This window comes from Lethenteron reissneri, chromosome 36, assembly GCF_015708825.2.
Source record: "Lethenteron reissneri isolate LAM-NWPU_2019-01 chromosome 36, ASM1570882v1, whole genome shotgun sequence".
Taxonomy (NCBI): domain Eukaryota; kingdom Metazoa; phylum Chordata; class Hyperoartia; order Petromyzontiformes; family Petromyzontidae; genus Lethenteron; species Lethenteron reissneri.
In genome coordinates, this window is record NC_083814.1 from 8729160 (window position 1) to 8752820 (window position 23661).

At 50.9% G+C, this 23661-nt stretch overlaps 1 protein-coding gene across 1 annotated transcript in view; it reads right to left on the reverse strand.

The window, feature by feature from the left end:
- TMEM201 (transmembrane protein 201) overlaps positions 1-23661 on the reverse strand; it is a 132517-nt gene that overhangs the window by 51935 nt on the left and 56921 nt on the right. The window contains 1 exon segment of the mRNA XM_061566022.1: positions 2040-2302. Coding sequence (XP_061422006.1) covers positions 2040-2302 — 263 coding nt within the window.

The window sequence follows — 23661 nt, forward strand, 5'->3', positions numbered from 1 at the left end:
TAAAAAATACTTGATACAGCAATTGTGCTGTGACGGTTCCACCTGAAGACGGAAGCTTGTGTTGCCTCCGAAACGTCGTGATATTTATTTTATTTTTATTTTACTTTTATTAATTTAATTTTTTTACCTACGTGACTTTACCGAAAAAACCTAAGAATATGAATCCTTGCAGTCACGAAAGCTTCAAATCTAGTACTCTTTGAACCCACTTGTGAATGAGGGCCTGCCCACCCCGTGTGGATCGTGGGTGTTACTTGACCATACTTCACCATGCTGGTCAGTGCGGGTTGGCCAAGTGAGTGCGGTGAGGTCCCAGGACCAGTTTCAGATATCGCTCGCTCGCCACTGATATTAGCCGCGGTCCAGGAATCTAACGCACGACCCCAGATCAGCAGCGCGCTGTCTCTGTCCGCCCGCCAGTACAAGTCGATCGGCAGGTCATGTGCGGTGGGGTAAAGCGTGGGGACTCCGACATCTACCGGCGCGCAAGAGCGGGCCGCCTAACACCCTCCTCTCTAGAGCTGCACTTAGCGGAGAGGCCTTACCGCCGATAGCTGCGCGAGCACGACATTTGAGGGTTGCACCTTAACCTTTTAAGCCTTTATTTGGCTCTCGTATGGGACGGGGGGGGAACCTTCCCCCACCCGTGCTGCAGCACCTCTGTGCGCACAGCGTGAGCGGAGGCGCTCACGACGGCAGCGAGCGAATAGGGGCCGTCAAAAATCTCCGCACAACCACTACCGCCGCCACCGCCGCCACCACCACCTTCACCTTTGTCTCGCCACCCCCAGAGCCGCACCGCAGAAGCAGGTGGCCGACAGAACAAAGGTGGCAAGCGCCCAGGTGACATCGCCGCCAGAGAACGTGCTAATGACGGACGGACGACGAACGAATGGGCCACAAACCGCGTGATCAACCATCGCCTGCCACCGGCGGCGGCAGCAGCTCAGGCTGCAGCTACCTGTCGTTGCGACAGCAACAGGCAGGCAGCTCTTAATGTGTTTGTTGTCCTTCCCCCGCACCTCCGATGGCTACGTACTGTGCGAAAGAAGTTCAACAAACATATACACGTGCACGAGAGGATAATACTCAAAGCGCAACACAGGCTCACACATTCATTACTCTGCTGCAACCTCGCAGCTCCAAGCCTGTAACACCTGGTGTTCCAAGGCAGCCTCCCCGTCCAAGTATTTACAAGGGACTAACCCTGTGAGCTGATGAGATCGGTACCGGAAAATCATCCTTAAATGTCACCACAGTCAATGTGGATCCTCACTTGACTTTGGAAGAGTGAAAATGAAAGTGCTACTGCCCTCTACTCTGTGGACCAGAGGTCACTTAAAGGGAACTCGAGAGGTAGCTCTGTGATATCCACTTCCATTCCCTAAGATGAAGGAAGGGTTGCAGCAATGCCATGCCAGAGATCCGATTGGACTCTAAAATACAACTGAGATGCTCAGAAAAAGATAATAATATCGTGAGAATGAATCACAATTCCACCACGGATCCACCTCGAATCCACCACGGATCCACCACGGATCCACAACGGATCCACGACGGATCCACGACGGATCCACGACGGATCCACGATGGATTCACGACGGATCCACCTCGAATCCACCACGGATCCACCACGGATCCACCACGGATCCACAACGGATTCACCACAAATCCACCTCGGATCCACCACAAATCCACCACGGATCCACCACAAATCCACCACGGATCCACGACGGATCCACGACGGATCCACGACGGATTCACCACAAATCCACCACGGATCCACCACAAATCCACGACGGATCCACGACGGATCCACGACGGATCCACGACGGATTCACCACAAATCCACCACGAATCCACCACAAATCCACCTCGGATCCACCTCGGATCCACCACAAATCCACCTCGGATCCACCACAAATCCACCTCGGATCCACCACAAATCCACCTCGTATCCACCACAAATCCACCTCGGATCCACCACAAATCCACCTCGGATCCACCACAAATCTACCACGGATCCACCTCGTTCTCACCTGCGTGGTAGACGGCAGGTGCGGTGCCCAGCGAGAGCACGCGGTGGAGGTGCGTGGGCAGCGAGGAGGGAGAGAGCCGCGAGCCCACGGGGCGCCTCCCCGCCGGGCGGGGGTCGTGCCGCGCGGCAGCCAACAGGAAGGGGGGCGGCGGAGTCGGCGAGAGGGTGAGGAGCCCCCCGCCGCCGGCGTAGCCCCCCGCGACGCTGAGCAGGTAGCGGGGGACGCCGACGAGAGGCGACGGGCCCTGCGAGCCGCCAAACGGCCTGCGAGGCACAGCACGCACACGGAGAGGGGCGACACGTACAGCAACAACGGAGGACAGGGGGTGTGTATATATATATATATATACACACAATTAACAAAGGCAAAGACACACCGTGTAGCATTCGCAAACTCCTTTTTGGTTCTTTCGGTAAAGTCACGTAGAAGGGGAATAATAAAATAATAAAAATAAAACATTATAAAAGAATTCTCACGACGTTTCGGCCACAACGCAAGCAGCCGTCCTCAGGTGAAGAACAGGTCTGTCGGAAAGACAGCCTCTGAAACTTAAAGGGATCCACCACAAATCCACCTCGGATCATTCAGACGCTGTCTTTCCGACAGACTTGTTCTTCACCTGAGGACGGCTGCTTGCGTTGTGGCCGAAACGTCGTGAGAATTATTTTATTATGTTTAATTTGTATTATTTCCCTTCTACGTGACTTTATCGAAAGAACCAAGAAGATGAATCCCTGCAGTCACGAAAGCTTTAAATCGAAATTCATTCGCAAACTGTTGGGGCAAGTGGTGTTCGGGAGCACCTATGCAGGCCGGCAAGGCACGGCCCAACCAGGTGGTTGGTGGCCATCACCACGGCCTAGGGGAGGCCTCTCGTAGATGGGTCAAGAACTGCTTCAGATATGTGTCACTGGTGTTGCCCGTGAGCGGGGAATCAAACTCGGGTCTGCAGGGTCGTCGTGCAGCGTGCTAACCACTGCACCGCCGCTCCCCTTATATACACACACACGTATGCTTAAAGGTTCAGACCTGCAATTGCTTGCTCACGCCACTCTCCTCTCATCATCCCCATCAATTTGACCCAGTCATTCCCTCTGCCGTTCCCTTCCCTTACTGCCTGGCCACTCCACCTTTGTTCTTGCTGCTCATCTTGAGCTGTGCCCTCCTGTTTGTCCACATTGGGAACTTCCGTCCCAGCATCACTTCCCGCTCAACCACGGGTTCAAGTTTTACGCGCTCTCAAATATTAGTAGCAATAGATAAATATGAAGCGCCAAAATAAAATCTAAGCTGCAATGAGCTAAATGATCCGCAGTTGTGAGTTCCGAAATCGTGAAAAAAAATTCTGATGACCTTTAGCTACGACCGACACCGACTGTGTGAAATTACTAAGGACTCACAACAGAATACGAAGGACTAACGATAGGAGTGAGAAAGGTTTTATTATAAAATCCCAAATATAAAAAAACAGACTTCTGAGCACAAGTTATGTCTCAATTGCAATGCAAACAAGAGTGGGTTAGAGATGAGACAAGAATATCATCTCACGAGTTCCATACGAATGATTCAATGGTGGAAAAAAATAAAACAAGAAAACTTGACAGCCGCATACTTTAGAAAGCTAAGCTATTGTGGGCATCATATGAATAATGGTTAACATCGTGACATCTCTCCCTGCACATAATGACTATCATAAAAATATTTGTTACATCCAATCAGCTGCCAGGGCCTACCATGAGAGAATGATTTCAGCAGCATAGCTTCAGTCCAAGCAGACTTGTACGACCAGTTTAGAAAATTCAGTAGGCTTGCCGAAACCAATGTTGGTTAAATGCCCGATGTTTATCGGCAAGGCTCATCCCGATTAGATTTGGGTAAGAACGCAACTCCAAAAAAACCGTACGGTACATATCAAACAGTAATCAGTGTCGTTGTGGAGAAGTAGCACAATAAATAAACAGACAATCCGCTTTCTCGCCATATCTGTCCCTCTGCCTTGGCAATGGTACGAGTCGGGGTAGCAGTAGCGGATCGATGAGAAGGGCCGTGGGGTGAGGAGAGGTGCGCAGACAGGAGAGGAAGGATGTTAACCCTTTCCCGTACGTCATCAGATTGTCTTCCGATTCTGTTCCGATGGTGTACGCGTACACATGCGTGTCACCGAAACCGAATCGGAAGTAAAAGGGCATGCGGGAGGGCGTGTGGCACAGTTTGGCGCCAGCTGCCATAGAGTGCGGTCGTGTCACTGCAGTTTTCTCTAAAAACAGCAGCGGCATGCTCCAAATAAAAATAACGCTGAACCGCTTGCGAATTCTGAGATTCAGTGGTGAACATAATCCACTCTACAACTTTCAGATGTCTCGGAATGGGAAAGGGTGAACATCTCGCTACAGTGGCGAGATGTTAACTACCTCGCCTGGTATACAGGTGGTCGTGGCTTCAATCCCGACTCTGACACCTGTATATTTGGAGTTTGCATGTTCTCCCCGTGGTCGTGTAGATTTTTCTCTGGGTCCTCCGGTTTTTCTCTCCACATTTAGAATCAACGTGCGCTTCCAGTATTTAGCTGCTATAATTTTCCGCGTGATAAGCCACTTCCTTGAGCTATCATCTGTGGCCAGGTCACTTCTGAGAAAGATCTGTATAGCTCAGTGGGCCTTACCTGGTAAAATAAAAAAAAGAGTGTATAGTTCTTTATGGGAAGATGGCGTTTAAGTAAAAGGCACGTATGAATGCATTAGCAGCAGCATCAGCAACAGGAAGCGTATACGAGTCTGGAGGAAAGTAGAAGGTGCCAAGTGTGGATGCCACGAGGTCCCACAGGGGTATACGACACGCTCGGTGAGTAAGGGCCGTGAACACGGCTTGGCTCAGGCTTGAGTCGCTCGGTTGTTGTCAAAGACTGAGTGAGTGAGCGGCTCAGCCGTGGCTCGGGCTCAGGCTCGCTGCTCAGCCTCATGGAAACCCAGAGCACGGCTGGGACCTTGCCCGGAGCCGGCTGAAGTTACGGGCGTGGGCTTTGAGCCGGCTCACTTGAGCCGAGCAGTGGTTGAAGATGCAGCCCTAAGCGCCTGCTGAGACACGTAGCCAAGCGTGCTAATCGGAGGTGCAGAGGAAAGACAACAAACTAAATACAAAAAGGAGTTCTCAAGAAATAAGTTTTCAATCTAGATTATTTAAATGTGCATAGCTCCAACGGCTTCCTAATATCAGAAGGGAGAGCGTTCCAGACGGCCGCAGAAGCGCATCTGAAAGCACGCGATGCAGTGACCGTCTTTGTTCGACGGCTCGCCAAAAGCCGCAACCAAGGGAAACCTGGATTTGAAGAGGTACAGAAAGAACACAGCAGGCAACTGCACTACACGTTCCACATTAAACATACAAACTGCAAACTACAATTTACACGTCACTGCTGTCACTGCTGAGGCCACCATTGGAAATGCCCAGTTACCACTTATTTCATATCGATACTGAAATGATCGTTGTGATGTCGATACTAATATGCGCTGAGATTACCAATTTGAAAGGTGTTTTATAAAACCGAGTTCATTACCATTACGAATGATGATAACATTTATTCATTAAATTACTTCTCAATTCAAATTCTCATCATCATTCGTGAAACTATTATCGAAGGAGGGGAGCGGTGGCGCATCGGCCCGTGCGCCCTGCGCTATGAACCGTCGTGGCCACGGCAGACATCTGCGGTAACTTTTCTCTTCGCGTCTACCATTTGACCGAGTCTCTCCTCAAATAATGTAACGGTGGTGACGACGACGACGACGAGGCGATGGTGGTCGCCGTAGTGACGACGACGCTCGCGCTGTACGCGCATACAGTTTCTAGCACGTTCCTCCACCTCTGGCGGCATCCCAGCGGCATGCGCAGCGCGCGTCTGGAGGGTGCAGTGCACCCGATAAGCCTTTCAGACGCGACAACAAATCCCAAGTTGTCCCGCGTCTGTCGTATCAATGCACGCGCGACGCACCGGCTACACAATCCACCCGCCGAGGTTTGCGACTCGCCTCGCGCGGAGCCGGAGCATATTAGGTTTCAAACTTTGACGAATTAAAGCGTTTCACAATCAAGGTCGGACAAAAAGGGCCCCCCACCACCCGCCCGCCCGCAACCCCTCACGCCCCCCCCGCACCCACCTTGACGCCACGCTCACCGCGGCGGCGAGCGGTGGAACCCGTTCTCACCCTCGGCTATCGCTCGCGAATCTCGCCGCCCAAAAATCCACTCCACCGCCCGCCCGCCCACGCAACGCAACACAACGCAATGCACAACCACCCCCCCCCCACTACCTGCATCCCATGCTTAATACCACGACGATCTGTGTGTGTGTGTGCCGAGACAGGGCGGGGGAAGAGAAAGAGAGAGAAAAAACAGAGAATCTTTCAGGCGGAGGGAGAGGAACCAAAAAAAGAAGATGCTTGGCTTAAGTCGCAGGTCCTGTTGCGCAGGTTAATGACCGATGGTGCAATTTAGTGTTTTTTCGCTTTATTTAGCGGCGGAGAATCGGGTTCGTGAGCTGCCCCATGAACCTGGCGACCCGAATTGTATTCCCGGCCAACAGCGAAGATCGGTGGCGCGAGTGATGTGGGTTACTGGTCCCCCCTTGCCCTCCGTTCACAGCAAGCTGCGCTGACCGGTGTGGTGAAGTATGGTAACAACAACAAAATAACCCCACGATCGGCGTAGCATGGGGAGAGGAGGCCTTCGTCTATCCGTGGCTTGAGAATGGCAGGAATTTATTTTATGAAGTTGCCTTGGTGTGTGTGGTTTTAATTCTTGAAGAAAAGGCACGGAAATAACGTACAACCGAGGTTTTAAAGAATCGGCCTTACAGAGAGAGACATTTGTAAATAAGTGCGAACTTGCGTGTGTGTAGTTTGTTGCATGTAAGAGTTTTTTGTCATTTTTTTAATCCCCCCTCAAGATATTATGCCTTGCAGTAACGATTTAGGAGCTAATCCTCACCTTGACAGCTCGTTACTGTAACAAGCTTTCCCGACACCTGCCCCTAGCCCACGCGAGTGTTTAAGGGCTTCCCGCAAGAGTAAATACATCACGCCACCAAATAGTTTCACAAGCGCCGTCGATGCCACGTGTTTGACGTGAGCAGCTGGTGAAGAGGACTATGCTTCGTGTGGGTCCTAGCGCTGAAAACGTTGGTATTGTTAAAATAAAAAACCACCACGGGTTCTCGAGTGCCGTTTCGAGTGGTGGCCCCTTCCGCCAGCAGTGGCGTGAGCAGGGAATTGCAGGGCGGCACCTCTACCCTTTGCTTTTGAAATGTAAAAACGTGAAAAGAAAAATAACTTTATTCCGTCTGCGTTTAAAACACCCTGATATACAATTATTCGACTGCTACTACTGCTGCACTAATAATAATTGACACCCTTATGTAAAGCCACTGCTGGATGAAGGCCCCCCCCCCCCCCTCATGCTGCGTTGGTCACGAGGTTTGTTTTGGACCGTTCTCTCGCGATCCGGCGCTCCGTCTCCGCGGTAAGCGTCCACCTCGGACGCGTTCCGTTGCTTGGCGCCACTCCCGTCATCATTCCTGCCCGTCCGGCGACGCGTCCTCGCGGCCAAGGTCCCGCTGAATTGTCCCAACGACGCGAACAGCTCATCAAATTTCCCCGTCTTCCATTCCCCCGGCGTAAATTCCTAAGCACGCATCTCCCCCGCGCGCTTCTATGCCCATTCTCAGTCTCCACCGCCGCCCCCCGCACTCCCCGCTTCCCCATTAAACCACGGTCATTAACCGCCGTGTTTACGCAGACGTGATCACGCCACTATGAAAAGCGACGATGCACGATTGGGTTGGACACCACCCCCACCGCGGGGAGGGAGAGAGCCCTTCGCCCACCGACTTAAAGACGCCGTCGCGCGCGCACGCACGCCGCTAATTGCGCGGGCGGTCCGCGGCAGATAGCCGCCGCTTTTCAAGTCCCCCCCCCTCCCCTCCACCCGCCCGCCCCCACCACCTCTGATCTCACTCCCCGACCCTCAAATCGTCTCTCCCGACAGGCCGTAGCGAGCTTCTCATGACTTCACGGCAATCAAAACGGGCGCAAGCATGTAAATAAACGCTGCAGGCCTGCCGGTCAGCGTGACTCCCTCGCAAAAGGGCCAACGCATTTTTAATACTTTTTTTTTTAAGCGGATTTTTTTGGGTATTTTACTCATTTTAGCCGAGGTGGGATGCGGGGGTGGTGTGAGCGAAATGAATAAGCAAATACAAATAAATATGTAAGATACACCGAGAGGACAAAAAAAGGAGCAACTTGGATGGCTCTCTTTTATTCCCTAGAATTTAGTTTTCTATGTCAGTAGCTTAAGTGTTTCATAGTTTTTTTTGGGTTAGATCGCGTAAATATAAATGTGTCGTTAAACCCGCCACCACCCGACACAGCCAAATTAGTAAGGTTTGTCACGTAAACAGAACGTGCCAATTCGTTACTAGTACAGCAACACCGGTGTGTTGGAGAGCAAATCTACAACTGACTTTGTGTTGTGTCCACCTACGTACCCTTGACAGGATATGTATGTTGAATTCTAGATTTGAAGCTTTCGTGACTGCAAGGAATCATACTGTTAGGTTTTTTCGGTAAAGTCACGTAGATAAAAAAAAATAATTAAAAGTTAATAAAAGTAATAATGGAAATAAAATAATAAATCACGACGTTTCGGAGGCAACACAAGTCTCCATCATCAGGTGGGACCGTCATATCAAGTGATGCAGTAATTTTAGCTGTGACGGTCCCACCTGATGACGGAGACTTGTGTTGCCTCCGAAACGTCGTGATTTATTATTTTATTTTATTTCCATAATTACTTTTATTAACTTTAATGTATTTTTTTACCTACGTGACTTTACCGAAAAAACCTAAAAGTATGTGTATGTTGAACTTCTTTCGCACCGTATGTAGCCAACCGTGTTAATCGGAGGTGCGGGGGGGGAAGGACACCAAACTAAACACAATAAAGTAGTTCCAAAGAAATATGTTTTCAATATAGGTAATACAAAAATGGCTTTCTAATATCGGAAGAGCGTTCCAGACGACCGCAGAAGTGCATCTTGAGCGCGCGGTGTGTTCGTGTTATGGCTCTGTTCGTGTTATGGCTCTATCGTGTTCTTGCTGGTTCTGAACTAAATTCAACTTTTTATTTGACTAGGTAAGGCCCACTGAGCTATACAGCTCTTTGTCAGAAGCAATCTGGCCACAAATGATAATGGCTTATGTGGACATTTATAGCAGCCAAATAACCCAACCGCTTGTTTATTCTAAACGTGGAGGGAAAAACCGGAGGACCCGGAGAAAAAATCCACGCGACCACGGCAGAGACACGCAACCTCCAAATATACAGGCGTCACACGGTCGGGAATCGAACCCACGACCCTCTTGCGTACCAGGCAAGGTTCGTGTTGCCGTTCACCTTGCAGGTTAAAAGATGTCATTTCGACCGCCAAGAGTAAGTGGGGTTGAAGTGACGTGCCCGGCGGTGGAGATGAATTACGGAGTGCCAGCCGAGGGAGGAATCCGCCGCCATAGAGAGATGGAGTGACAAAATCGGCTCGCGTGCAGTTTATCGGTGGACGGTTGCCATCGCAGGACCGCGAGAGATGGCGGGACACCTCAGAGAGGCCTTCACATCCAGCAGTGGAATGATAATGGGCAATGACGATAAACTGTTAGCTCTGGCAGATACATTACTTGGCCTTCTCAACATTTACTTCATTTGCAAGGGCGCAGTATTCGAAATTCAAGCACGTAAAGCAGGAGTTTTCAGCTATTTGTTTCGACAGGCCACATTCTACGGATGCACGTTGGCCTTCTTTCGCAGCGTACGTAGCCAACCAAGTTAATCGGAGGCGCGAGGGAATGACAACAAACTGAAACACAAACAAAATATTACATTGTGATGTATGAGAGAGGGTGCTGGTGGACCACGTGACGACACATGTTGAGCGTACAGACGTTACGAAGTTGTAACGTCTGTCCGCTCAACACAAGGGTTCCCAGACGTTGCGTTTCTTGTTATCTGCCTTCCATTAAAAGACTCGCAGGCTCTTCGCAACCCACCCGCTCGCCAATGACCGCATGCAAAGAAATCAACAATAATTAATTTGGTATTGCGCTTTTATTTGGCTGCCATTCCAGCTCTTGAGATTTAGAAGGAAAAAAAAATGCGTTCGACTGCCATGCAAACAAAAAAAAATGTCTCAGCCAACAAGGGCGGCTTGGGAAGATGCTGCCTCCTAGTGTGGAGCAGAGGTCATTTGCAAAGATTTCAGAGGCAGTTCTGTAGCGTCTCCTTCCACAGGTCATTCTCGAACACGGGGGGGAGGGGGTGGCGGTTATCCACCGCTGGTCTGCCAGGGTTCCAAATAGATCATTGGTATCATCACACGAGATCGCGAGCACAAACTGGAGGGAAGAAAACCAGCGCCCCCCCCCCCCCCGCCGTTCAAACCAAGTAAAAAAAACTCCACAGCCGCAGAGTAAAGAGTCTTCACGTATCTGTACGAGTAAATTAACGTCAACTATTCACGCACAATTTCCAAGTGTTACAGCGCCGAGCAAACAAATTGCATCGACTAAAAGCGATTCTCACGCTTACGATACGTGCATCGATTCCTGCGCCTAACCATCGATGATTTGCAATTCACGTAAATGGCACGCGGATGACGTGCTGCATTAACAAGAATAATTTACGGCTCGGATGGGTGGCGAGTGATATTTTGCGAACCGGTCCCTTTACCAACCCGCACTGACACACTGAATCACTACAAACTCATGACCCTTTGTCAATCCACTGCTGGATGAAGGTCCCCACAGGCACCGTGTTGGTCCCGAAGGTTGTATAACCATACTTCACCACGCCGCTGAGCGCAGATTAGTGAAGGTGCTGCCTAACATCAGTTCACCGACGTCAAACGTGACCGGGGAATCGAACTGAGGTCACCGCTACAGCTCCACCCACACCAGCGCCCCTTGCTACTCTCACTTCAGACAAATAAACTTGACGCATTTGTCAACAACAACACTGTGTCCTTAAAAACGTCTCGGGGCAGTGGCCCTCGCTGGCTTCTCCGTGCGCTGTGAAGCGGGGCTTCCATCGCCCGAAAAGTCTGCCGTATAGTTTTTCTTTTTCAAGGCCACAGCGTCGTTATTGACGAGCACGTTGAGTTTCTCCGTCGGCTGCGCTCGCGCGCCACTGCCAACGGCGGGGACTCGTTTGCTCTGACATTCGGCACTTTGTAAACGAACCACGGCGAAAAACGCGGCATCGACAAACGAACGAATCGAACGAGACGGCAAGAACGGGATCAACAACAACAACAACAACAAAAATCGCTTGAATCTTGTTCTGAATCGGGGTGCTTAATCGTGACCATCCACGGCACCGCCATAGGGTGTGGGGGCTGGTGAATCATCCCACGAATGCTCATTACCGCAGACAATATTTTATCGGATCGCCAGCCTTGTGCCAATACCGCGGTCATTCAAAACATGCGTTAGCGCCTTAAAAAAACACACACAAAGAAAACACTCGCTTTTTGGATTCGTCGTTAAAACGGCAGAACGGTCACGTCTGCTAAGATCGCGGCCGAGACCTCGGGGAGAGAGAGAGATGACACGAGAGCCGCGACGGCTTGTTTGGATTTTTCCTCCGAACGGGACGCTTTTTTTTGTTTTTGGCTCGTTCGCACGCCGTAATTTTCCCCTCTATCGCTTCCGCGGGGGGCACGAAGCGCGTCCCCTCCTGGGAGCCATCGAGTGGCGGCACGGGGGGGGGGGGGGGGTGGGTTTCGTGGGCAGGAAGAATCCGTCGTCGTTGTTTCAGAACCGGCGGCGTTTTTATCCGGGATGGACAATACCGACGGAGGAAACCCGCCGGAGGTGGGGAGCTGTGGGATGGCGAGGGTGTGGGAGAGAGGATGCTGGGGGGGGGGGGGGGATATGTCAGGCTTGGGGACAACCACCCCGCAGCGAGAAGAGAGGAAACAATGACAGGAGCGTAGAAGAAAAATTACGAAATATTGTCAAAGTATGTTCATTGAGATCGCTTCAGTTGCATCGAATGATTGGCAATGGCTGAGCGGTAAAGCAGCTCGCCGCTCGTTGCGAAGGCTCGTGGTTCGAGCCCGGCCGCCACCCTGGTTAACACTGCGGGTGTGGCGACCAAACAATACGACCCGTCTGCGGCCACGGCAGACGTTATAAGATCACGCGATGTCATTCGAAGTGTGGGCCATCGTGTGCCAGCATCATGATCCAAATTTGGCGAAATGTTAAAAGTAACTCGCAAATTGACTTAACTGGGGGGAAAATGCGCAGCAATCGTCTCCACGGCTGGGAAAACTGAGCAGGACTCTCCTGAAAAGAGTGAAGACTCGGTGAGACTTTCGTGGGTAAACGAGTGTCATTATAACGACGATCGCTGCATTTGGGGCGCACGTGCGCAACGTGACACAAGGCATTTCACATGAACGACTCGCTTCGGCAAGAGGTTCACAAAGCACATGCACGCATGCAAAGAAAAATAAAATTATATTTAGAATCACAGACTCTAGGTGCCAAAAGAGACAACAATCTCCTTGTACAGAGGACGCAACAGTGTGCGGGCAAGGGCTCTTGGCGGGCACCTATGAAGGGGAGCCAAGGTAGCGAGAAGTTAACCGCCTCGCCTAGTATTCAGGAGGACGTGGGGTTCAATCCCGACCGCGACTCGTGTATATTTGGAGTTTGCATGTCTTTCTCCCCGTGTTTGCGTGGATTTTTCTCTGGGTCCTCCGGTTTTTCCCTCCGCATTTAGGATCAACGTGCGTTTTAGAGTACTTGGCTGCAATAAATGTCCACGTGATTAGCCACTTTTTTGAGCCATCATTTGTTTAGTTTTTAGTTGAAGGCTAGTGGCATCGTGCCGACAGCTCTCTCCTGTGTTTTTGGGTTGGTACGGCTCACTCGTCGGCATTATGTCCGACGTTTCACTGCACGTGGCTGGAAGCTTCTTCAGGAACTCAATGGCTCCAAATGAAGTTGATGCGATGTTTACGCACTGCACCAGGTCGTCGATTGAGGCCGAGTCGACCTAGGGGAGGACCCAGGACCGGTTCAGACAATCGTCACCAATGTTGGCCGTGAGCGGTAATCAAACTTCGGGTCGCTGGGTTCATTGCGCCATGCGCTAACCACGACACCACCGTCCCCCAACTATATGAACAACACACAAACACATACCTAGACACACACACACACAATGCGTACGCCCACAAACGTGCATATTTCATGCAGAGATAGGACTGAAAATATGTGTCCTGTACAAAAGGAAGGCGGGGGTGAGATGCTGGCTTATATTTTGGCTTGATTTTTCGACTTTTTTTTTTACACTAACGTGTGTATATTTAAAAGGGCTTCTCGCACTCGCTCCGATGGAAAAGGCGAACAGCATACACGGTGATCCATTTACAGATGCCGATGTCTAATGACCCACTTGTCCATCTTCTCGACAGGCGATGGAGTGAAAAGCGACGGCTGCCATATCCGACGGAGGAGTGTGTCCGAAGATTCAGCAGCGTGTGAATGGGATTTGTGGGAGGCGCTTTACATGACGAGTGTTGTTTGCTCTACAATTACTCCCCACTGTCGAAGGGGAGCCACAGTGCGGTGGTCAGCGCACGGCGCGACAAACCTAACGACCCGAGTTCGATTTTTCGCACACAGTCAAAATCTGTGACGAATATCTGTGCCGGTCCTGGGCCTAGCCTAGGTCGACTCCGCCTTAAACGAGGACATCAGCACAGGGGAGACAAAGGCGGCCGGGCGTGGTGTTGCCTACCCAACCCTTCGCGCGCTGTGCCGCACTTGCCCCAAAAGCCTGCCGAGGCGACAAGGGGGGACTTCAATCCGTGTTCGCTGTCGTCAGCCTCAAGCTTCCCAACTGCAGTGCAAAGGCCTCCCCCAATTTCCTCCTCCATTGCTTCCGTTCCCCCAGCCATCCCTGTGCAGCAGTGACCTCTGAACTTTGTCGTCTCCCTCCCTGCTGCTGCTGCTTCCGCAGTCGCTTCTTCCACCGTCTCTGCCTCCGCTTCTCTTTCCTTTTCTCGGTCTCCCCCCCCCCCCTCCCCGCCCCCCCCCCCCCCCCCCCCGTAGTCAATTTCGTTTCTTGTCTCTCGTCAGCTGTTCTCATGATACGTCCTGCTCACTCCCACTTGTATGTATGTGTACTTACGTTGAACTCCTGTCGCACCGTACGTGGCCAGCCGTGCAAACCGGAGGTTGGGGGTAGACAACAAACTAAACGCAAAAAGCAGCTCAAGTTAAATTATTTTGCCTTCACAACAGCATCTGCGATGCCTGCTCGTTAACCTTATTTAATAATTCCTTAACCCGTCTCTTCGGCTTACTCCTCATATAATACGTCTTTCTATAGTTAATTAGCAAGTTTATGTGTGTGTCTATATATATAACATCGGTAGTGTAGCGGTTAGCGTACTGCACTACGAACACGGCCTCTCCTAGGCTGACTCAGCCTCAAATGAGTACCTGGTGTGGTGTGTAAACATCGTCACTGTGGAGACAAAGGTGGGCCCGGGCGTGGTGTTGGCACACCCACTCCCCTCGTGTGCCGTACCGGCCTTCATAGGCGCTCGCTTACAGCACTTGCCCCAACAGTCTGTTCAGCCGATACGGGGGATCCTTGCATTTGTCTTTGTATATAACATGCATGTGGTTTCTTCCTCATTCGTATCACTATTGCCGCTAAGTTCGGCTATCGATGCTTAACCCCGAAAATGCGAAGGGGCTAAGCCAGGCTTGGCTGCAGTAAACCCCTTCACAATTTCCTCCGCAGCCCACAACAGCTGCACGCACTGGGCTCACGGCGGTGGTTAGACGTAGGAATCACTTTTTTTTTTTTTGAACGAGAGATACCCAACTGTTTTCAAAACAAACGTGAAAGATTCCTTATCAGCTTACAACTTGCCCTGGGGCAGGAAAGCTGGTCAGCGAAAGAACGAGCTGAGCTGAACTAAACGAGAGAGGGAGGGAGTGGGAAACACAGACAGAGAGAGATAAAAAAAAACGACTCGTGGAAGAGAAAGCTTCTGACCACCGCGAAGGTTAAGCAGTGCCGGCCAATCGGGCACAAGCCGATAAGTGTCACGTGACCCGAGACCGGCCAATAATGGGCGGTGGTGGGGAGCACCCAAAAAGTTTTTGGAGTTCACCAAGTTCACGTTGGGTTTTCATGCAGGGCTTTCCAAATCTGCAATCTCTAGTATCTGGTTCATATGACATTTTACTTTTGCTGCGTCAACATTTTTGTTTGTTGGAAATTACTAAGATTAATAATGCCAACGCGAAGCAGTAACATCTTACAATATCGCCTACGATTTCAATTAGGAAGGTAACGACGCACCGAAAAATTTACTAAAATCGATTCTTTACGCTCACGATGCATGCACGGAACCGAGCGCTGAAGAATTGTCGAGGAAGCTCCACAAAGCCCCTCTAGCCGGTGCCCTGGCCTCCTCTTCTACCCTGGCCAGACACCTTGGGAGAAGTGGGGGGTACCCACACTTCACCTCACCACACGCGACCTGCCCATCGATTTGACGCCACGGTGACGAGGTTTTAACTACCTCGCTTGGTATATAGGAGGGCATGGGTTCGATCCAAACTCTGACGCTTGCTGTATATTAATTCTAGATTTGAAGCTTTCGTGACTGCAAGGATTCATATTCTTAGGTTTTTTCGGTAAAGTCACGTAGGTAAAAAATTTAAATTAATAAAATAAAAATAAAATAAAAATCACGACGTTTCGGAGGCAACACAAGCTTCCGTCTTCAGGTGGAACCGTCACAGCACGATAGCTGTATCAAGTGACGGTTCCACCTGAAGACGGAAGCTTGTGTTGCCTCCGAAACGTCGTGATTTTTATTTTATTTTACTTTTATAAATTTTAATTTTTTACCTACGTGACTTTACCGAAAAAAACCTAAGAATATGTATATTTGGAGTTTGCGTGTCTCTCTCCCCATGGTCGCGTGGATTTTTTTCCGGGTCCTCTGGTTTTTTCCTCCGCATTTAGAAACATGGGTTTTAGAGTATGCAGCCGCTATAAATTTCCACGTAAACCAATTCATTGGGCTATCATTTGTGGCCAGGTCGCTTCGGAAAAGAGCTATATAGCTCAGTCGGCCTTACCTGGTGAACATAGATATTTTTAAAGTTTTAGTTTAGACTGCTGGGAATTTAAGAAACTTGCACCGTGTCGTTCCAAGTTGAATCGAACTGGCGACCTCCGAATTGCATGGCAAGAAAACCCATGGCAAGAAAACTTACACACACGCACACACGCACACACACACGCACACACAACTACGCCTGCAGAAACACACGTCCCCCTTGCGAAAGAGTATTACAAGTAAATTTGATTAGGACGCAAATGTAATTTAGACCGAACGAAAACACACGTGAACCCGGGCGCAAACGACAAACCCACGGGTGCAGACCCCCTACGGAATGAATCCCAAGGCAAGTTGGGGGGGGGCAGCAATGGGGGATGACTGATGCCATCCAAATCTTAGTGGGATGCAGAGTTCTCCCGTTTGATGTCCAGGCCCCTCCAGCATGAGAAGCGTACGGCTGACCTTGACGGCGAAAATGACGCGCTTTCAGAAGCGCCCGATTTGGAATCACTTGAAAGTGAAACTGCGAGCAGACATCTGGGGGGGCGGGAGGGGGGGGGAGTTCATCTCTCTCGCTCTCTGGCTTGGGATCGCCATCGCCTGTCTCTTCAATAACCAGCAAGAAAGAAAGAAAAAACAACGCTGAAAATAGTCAGCGGCCTCTGACTGCACGGAGGAGCATGCACACTACGCCGCTGCCAAGTCGGAAGGAAATGAGCAAGAACGAAACGACGCAGACGATCGCTGTAAGTGCGCCCTCGCAAAAGAGGAGACGCTGCTCCGTGCGACTCAATTGTTTTATTTAGTCTCCCTGTGAACTTAATGACCACGGCAACAAATCGGGAATGAGAACTTATTCAATTTTTTTTTCCCCCCCCACTTCATTTGACGTTCGGCAAACGTTTCCCTGCAGCAAGGAAAGGTGCGCTAATGCCTCCTAGTTTGTGGATAAATATAATGCCACATGAAGGGCACTGAAGTTATTTTATGACACCAATTTTCGCGGGCACTTCTCTCGCCTTGTTACCTTACACCGATGGCACGATTGGGGAAAAAAAAACTCTGGGGGGGGGGGGGAGAGATGTAGGGGAAGAAAACAAAACAAAGTAAAAAAAAATAGAAAAAGCTACAACCCTAACGAGCGTTCGCCCCAATAATGTAATCAGTAGCCCTTCACCCGACGCCGATTTCCCACGTGTACATTTTCCCAAGCACATGGTCGAGCGTTTTTTTGTCGTCAATCCACTGCTGGATCAGGGCCTCTCCACGCCGAGCCGGTCAAGGAGGCTATTCAGCGATACTTCACCACGCTGGCCAGTGCAGGTTGGGCGGGGGCGAGAAGCAATCGACACGACGGAGCACGGCGGCGTGCGGCAGCGGCTCCTGCCGCACTGCCCCACGGCCAGAGGTCGCAACCGGGTACCCGATACCCGTACCCTACCCGATACCCGGCTACCCGTACCCAGCCGGGTACGGGTACCCGTTTGCGAACCTGGTGCGGCCGGGTACGGGTAGGACGTGAGTCACTGGTGAGTAACTGTTTGTCACTCATTTCCCAACGTCTTGTCTCTTCTCACAATTCAAGTTCCTAGAATCAATCCACCCACGCCTGCAACATGGCTTCATCCCAGAAGTCGCAATCGGGTACCCGATACCCGTACCCTACCCGTACCCGGCCGGGTACGGGTAGGGTACGGATACGGCAGGGTACGGGTACAGGTACCCGTTTGCGACCCTGGTGCGGCCGGGTACGGGTAGGACGTGAGTCACTGGTGAGTAACTGTTTGTCACTCATTTCCCAACGTCTTGTCTCTTCTCACAATTCAAGTTCCTAGAATCAATCCACCCACGCCTGCAACATGGCTTCATCCCAGAAGTCGCAATCGGGTACCCGATACCCGTACCCTACCCGTACCCGGCCGGGTACGGGTAGGGTACGGATACGGCAGGGTACGGGTACAGGTACCCGTTTGCGACCCTGGTGCGGCCGGGTACAGGTACGGGTAAGGAATCAAAACCCGTTTGCGACCTCTGCCCATAGTACAGTGACGCTGCAGCAGCCTACACGACACCAGCGCTCTGCACAGCGGTCGCCCATCCAACATGCAAGCACGATCCGGGCTCAACCCTGCTTGGCCAAATGTAATATATCTGCGTTTCATAAGCGCCGTGTTCAGCTTTGCGAGTGCCATGTCCGGCGTAAGTTATTATCTGGTACCCCCGCTGCCCCCTCTGCTGCCCCCCCCCCCCCCCCCCCGCAGACCCCCTCCTGTCCTGCCCTCATTTTACTCAGATACCGCCGGCGCTGTGGCAAATCGAGTTTACTTTAATGACCCAGGTGAAAGAACAAGCGCTCTCATTGCACAGACCGGGGGGGGGAGGGGGGGGGACACCCAGCTTGGGCTCACAACATCGCCCGCGATTGTTTGTGAAGACAGTTTCGTGATGGATTAAACATTCCCAGGAATAAAATAATAATAATAAATAAAAAGATAATAACACGCATAGGGCTGCCAAGTTTTCAGCGGGGATAAATTTGCCAGAATGGCCCGTACAAAAAATACAAAAAACTGGGCAAGATCAGAAATGACTGCGCGAGGCAGATCAACAAGTTGCCTTTCTCTAAAATTTGGAACATCTCTGTGCTGTGGGAGTTTTTTGTGTTACGAGCGCATACGTAGCGAAAAAATCTGGAAGGAGACAAAAAACAAATAACAAGGAAGATGGCGATGCTGGAATGAGGTCTGTCAGCGAATACTTTGAGATCTTTAGGCGAGGATCGCTCTAAGAGTTGCTGTCCGACGCACAACCGGGTCACAATCCACTGCTGGATGAGGGCCTTCCCTCATCCAGCAGTGGCTTTATTTTGGTGATGTTCGAAAAGTTTTTTGGTTTGGCCATGTTTTGTTTGTTGTAGTACAGAGTTAGACTGATGGCCTTAATCTAAGTTGTCTTGTGGTTGTTGCTGTTTGACTTGCATCCCACTGGGATATTTGCACACAGGGTTGGTGTACGGTGATTTTTCTGCAATATTTTGCTGTCTTTTCTTGGATTTTTTGTTTGCACTTAGTCACTTTAAGATGTTTTCTTGTTCATGTTTTTGTTTTTTGTTTGTTGCGGTTGCACCCGATTCAAGAGCCGAATGGCTCACAGGGCTACACCAAATAAATAAACTTTGAAAATTCTGCCCTGCCCCCCCCCCACCCCCGCCAAGCGGGTTAGTGCGATGTTATATGGCCATACGCTCACCACGCCGCTAATTTGCGAATTGGTGGAGGCGTTAAACGTAGCATCGCTGGACATCAACGCCGGATTTGGCCGCAACGCAACGACCTCTTGCTGCCCACGGAGGTAGCACAACCTCACAGTCGCCTACGACAACCGAGGCATGCACGGCACAACAACAACAAAGTTGTAGACCCCCCGCACCCCCCCCCCCCCCGCTACTACGTGATGGGGGCAGTAAGCCCAACCACCTTCCCTTTCCCCTTGCCCCATGAGCACCTGGCCTTGGGCTTGCCGTCCGCGGAATACCTGGACCCCACCTCTCCCCGTCGCTCGCGCTTTTTTAATGAAAAAAAAAGATGATACAGGACAGTGCACATTATCAGAGTTATGTTTTTTGTTTGCATTATGACTGCAGGTATTGTGGTCTATGTAAACATGACTCCTTGTAAAAAAAAGATGTCAGTTTTGTTGCCAGATAAAAGGGTAAAAAACCAATTATCAAATTTTTTACTGGCAAATGAGGTTCCAATGATTATACATTTCGAAAATAAGTCGTAGCTAAACCGACATGGCGATAATCGTCACGTCGCGAAAAATGCCAAACGCGACAGAACCCGTCGTGGTCGCCCATCCGCGCGCTATCCAGGCTCGCACCTGCTTAGCTTCCGAGTGCGGACGAGATCAATCGCATTCCGCACCGCTCGCTTTTGGGTTTTTTTTTTGCTTCTTCTACTTTCTAAAACTTTATTAACGAGTGTGCGGTTGCTGAATGAGCGGCGATAATTGTGCGCGCGTGTGCGTGCACGCATCCATGGCGGCATATAATAAAGCCAGAGAACGGAGGGGGTGGGGGGGGGGACAATTAGTATGAATGTCAACCCTCTTGCCCGGGGGTGCTTGACACGCCAGCGATGGTAAGTGCTCTGCAAGCCTGCAGGTTCCCCTGCAACGTGGTTAGGCGCTGACCCTGCCGATAGAGAAGGCACTTCGACCGGCAAAGGGTGAATCCCACTAGATTTGAAGCTTTCGTGACTGCAAGCATTCATACTCTTAGGTTTTTTCCGGTAAAGTCACGTAGGTGAATCCCACCCCCGCCGAAGGAGCGGAGGCGGACGGCGCGGCGAGTTTTACAGTTCACAGGCGGCGCTGCGATAACGCGGCGAGCGCAAAAATTTAAAACGACGCGTGAAGAGTTACCGAGTGAACTTCCGAAAGTTTATGAATGTGTCGTTAAACCAGCCACCACCCGAACACGGCCGATTAGTAAGGATTGTCACGTAAACGGAACATGCCAATTCTAATTGGCTGCGTCGGGTGGTGGCGGGTTTAACGACACATTTATATATTTGTCGCGATCTAACCCAAAAAAAACTTGTGTTATGGATGACATTGGTCGCGAAAGCCTACTTGTTCAAGTTGAAACTCCCAAATCTGCGGTGTTCTGAGGACGGCTGGCAAAGGCTGTACAGCAAGTGGATAAAATCCATCCGTGTGGAGCCTTAGGTGTTATCCCCTCGTATGCATGGAAGGTTTTATCTGGGCACCACAGCTTCCGCAAACGCAAAGCCAAACATTCGTTTACGGAAAAAAATTCAACTCAATTGTGTCCTAAAAGGAAAACATATGTATAATAGGCGATATTGAGGGCAATGGGCACTCTTCATTGCAAATAAAATGATTTTGCTATGAAGAAGGGGCCACTGCCAAAACATGTCACCGAAATGTTTTTGACGAATGTGCAGAGTTTTTATGTTATCTGTGCCCGTGCACCACTGCCAACGGCATCGCCAAATGATTTACTCTTTCATGGATTTGGCCAAGCATCTCAACGCAAGAGGAACAGTTTACCCAGGAAGGCCTGGTAAACTATTGCTGGGCGCCACGCTGGCGAGATGTTAACTCCCTCGCCTGGTATACTGGAGGTCGTGGGTTCGATCCCGACCCTGACACCTGTTTATTTGAAGTTTGCATTTTCTCCCCCGTGGTCGTGTGGATTTTTCTCCGGTTCCTCCACTTTTTCCTTCCATGTTCAAAATCAACTTGGGTTTACAATGTTTGGCCGCTATACATTTCCACGTGACAATGAGCCATTTCGCTTAGCTATCATTTTTGGCCACGTTGCTGCTGAAAAAGAGCTATATAGCTTAGGGGGCCTGACACCTGTTAAAATAAAAATAGTTTTTTAGTTCACTATCAAACGTTTGATAGTGAACTCATTTTGAGCCGTACGTAGCCAACCGTGCTCATCGGGGATGCGGGCGAAGGACAACATACACACCGCAGACCGACCAATATCAGGCCGAACTTTAAACGTCGACAACGATTGTTTTGGAGGAGGCGACGGAGGAATGAGAAAGACGATTGGTGAAGGCGAAGGGGTGGAGGTAGTCAGCAACAACCTTTCTTTCTCTCTCTCTCTTCGATCGGCGGAGCGAGGGGGACGAGGAAAGTGCAAGGACAACCGCTCGCTTACGGTCAGATGAGCGCCACGATTATCGCGTTATCGGAAGCGCACGGGGGGGGGCCCCCCCCCCGACTTCCGAGACCACGGACGAAACACGCCACAGGCTGAGAAAACCGCCAGCCATCATGATACCTGGGAAGATACGGCGGTGGGGAACAAGTAGACCACTGTTCTGTAATAGCAGAGTTTGTACAGCCACGGGGGCAGGCACCATGTGGGCGTTCAGAGCGCGACGGAGGCAGCGATTAGGAGTCGCCGCGTCAGAGAGAGCGGGAGGGGGGGGTAAGAGACACCACCACCACCACCACCCCCGGCCACCACCAAGGTGACACGGGCAGATTGTGTTTTTGAAGGTGTGACGGTCACGCGGCTTCGGTGTACAACAAGGTACCGGTGGCATCAGCCGAGAGACTCGTGAGAAGCCGAGACGTGGAGGAGGTGGAGGAGGCAGCGACGTTTGCACGGTGGAGTGGCGACCGACACGCAACAAGCGCTGAACTGAACTAAACTATTGTGGTTTTATTTTACCAGGTAAGGCCCAATGAGCTACGTAGCTCTTTCTCAGAAGCAACCTGGCCACAAATGCTAGCTCAACGAAGTGGCTTACCGCGTGGAAATTTTTAGCAGCGAAATACTTAAAGTGCACGTCGATTCTAAATGTGGAGCGAAAACCTGAGGACCCGGAGATTAAAATCCACGCAACCACGGGGAGAGAAAGAGAGACATGCAAACTCCAAATAAACACAGGCATCAGGGTCCAGATCGAACCCACAACCTCATGTATACTAGGCAAGGGAGTTAACATTTCACCACTGTATGCGCGGCTGCAGCTTGCGCTTGCTGTGCAGAAACCCACCACGAAAATATCTACAGTGAAATGCCTTTTACTCATTAGTGCAGTGGCTGTGCTATGAACCCGGTGACGTGAATTTGAATCCCGGCCAGAGCTAACATCACTGGCAAATGATATCTGAACCGGTCACCCCTCCCCGCCGCCCCCCCCACCCGCTACCAGGGTACCAACTCACATTGACCAGCGTGGTGAAGTATGGTCAGACAACCCCCACAACCAAAACGGCATGGGGGAGGGGCCTTGATCCTAGAGTTGACTAACAAAATGGGTCACAAATAATCACGACAATCGTGACTTAGTACACATCATTTCTGCGCACGCTGGCTGAAGCACGTGACGACGACGACACCGCCGTTAACAAAGTGACTTCGACGCTCGCAAAAGGACATCGTTACCATTAAAAGGACGATGCGGTTGATAAAAAACGATATTTACATTCACGACAACACGGCATCGCGTCAAAGTGGCTCGCAATTGACGGAGGACGCTACCGTTACGCGCGCGGGTCAACAGCTTCGTCGGGAGGGGGGGGGGGGGGACATTTAAAACGCCGACCCGCTTTAAATAAAGCGCGGCGTTTCAACGGGCTACCAGGGCCATAACTACGCCGCGCGAGGCTTCGCTGGAACACGGAGCGCGGCTCGGTGCAACCCGTCACGACGATCAAAGCTGCGTTGGATGTTCCCGCGCTCTCGGAGGGAGAAACTGGACGCCCTTAATTTATTGCTTTCACTTTAATCTCACTGGTTTTTGGTCCCTCCCCCGAATAACGCCGGCAGGGGGAGAGCGGCGTGAGGGACGCGAGATTTGAAGCAGCAGGCGCCAAAACGGCCTCTTCCCCCCCTCCCCTGCCCAGACGACGATAACG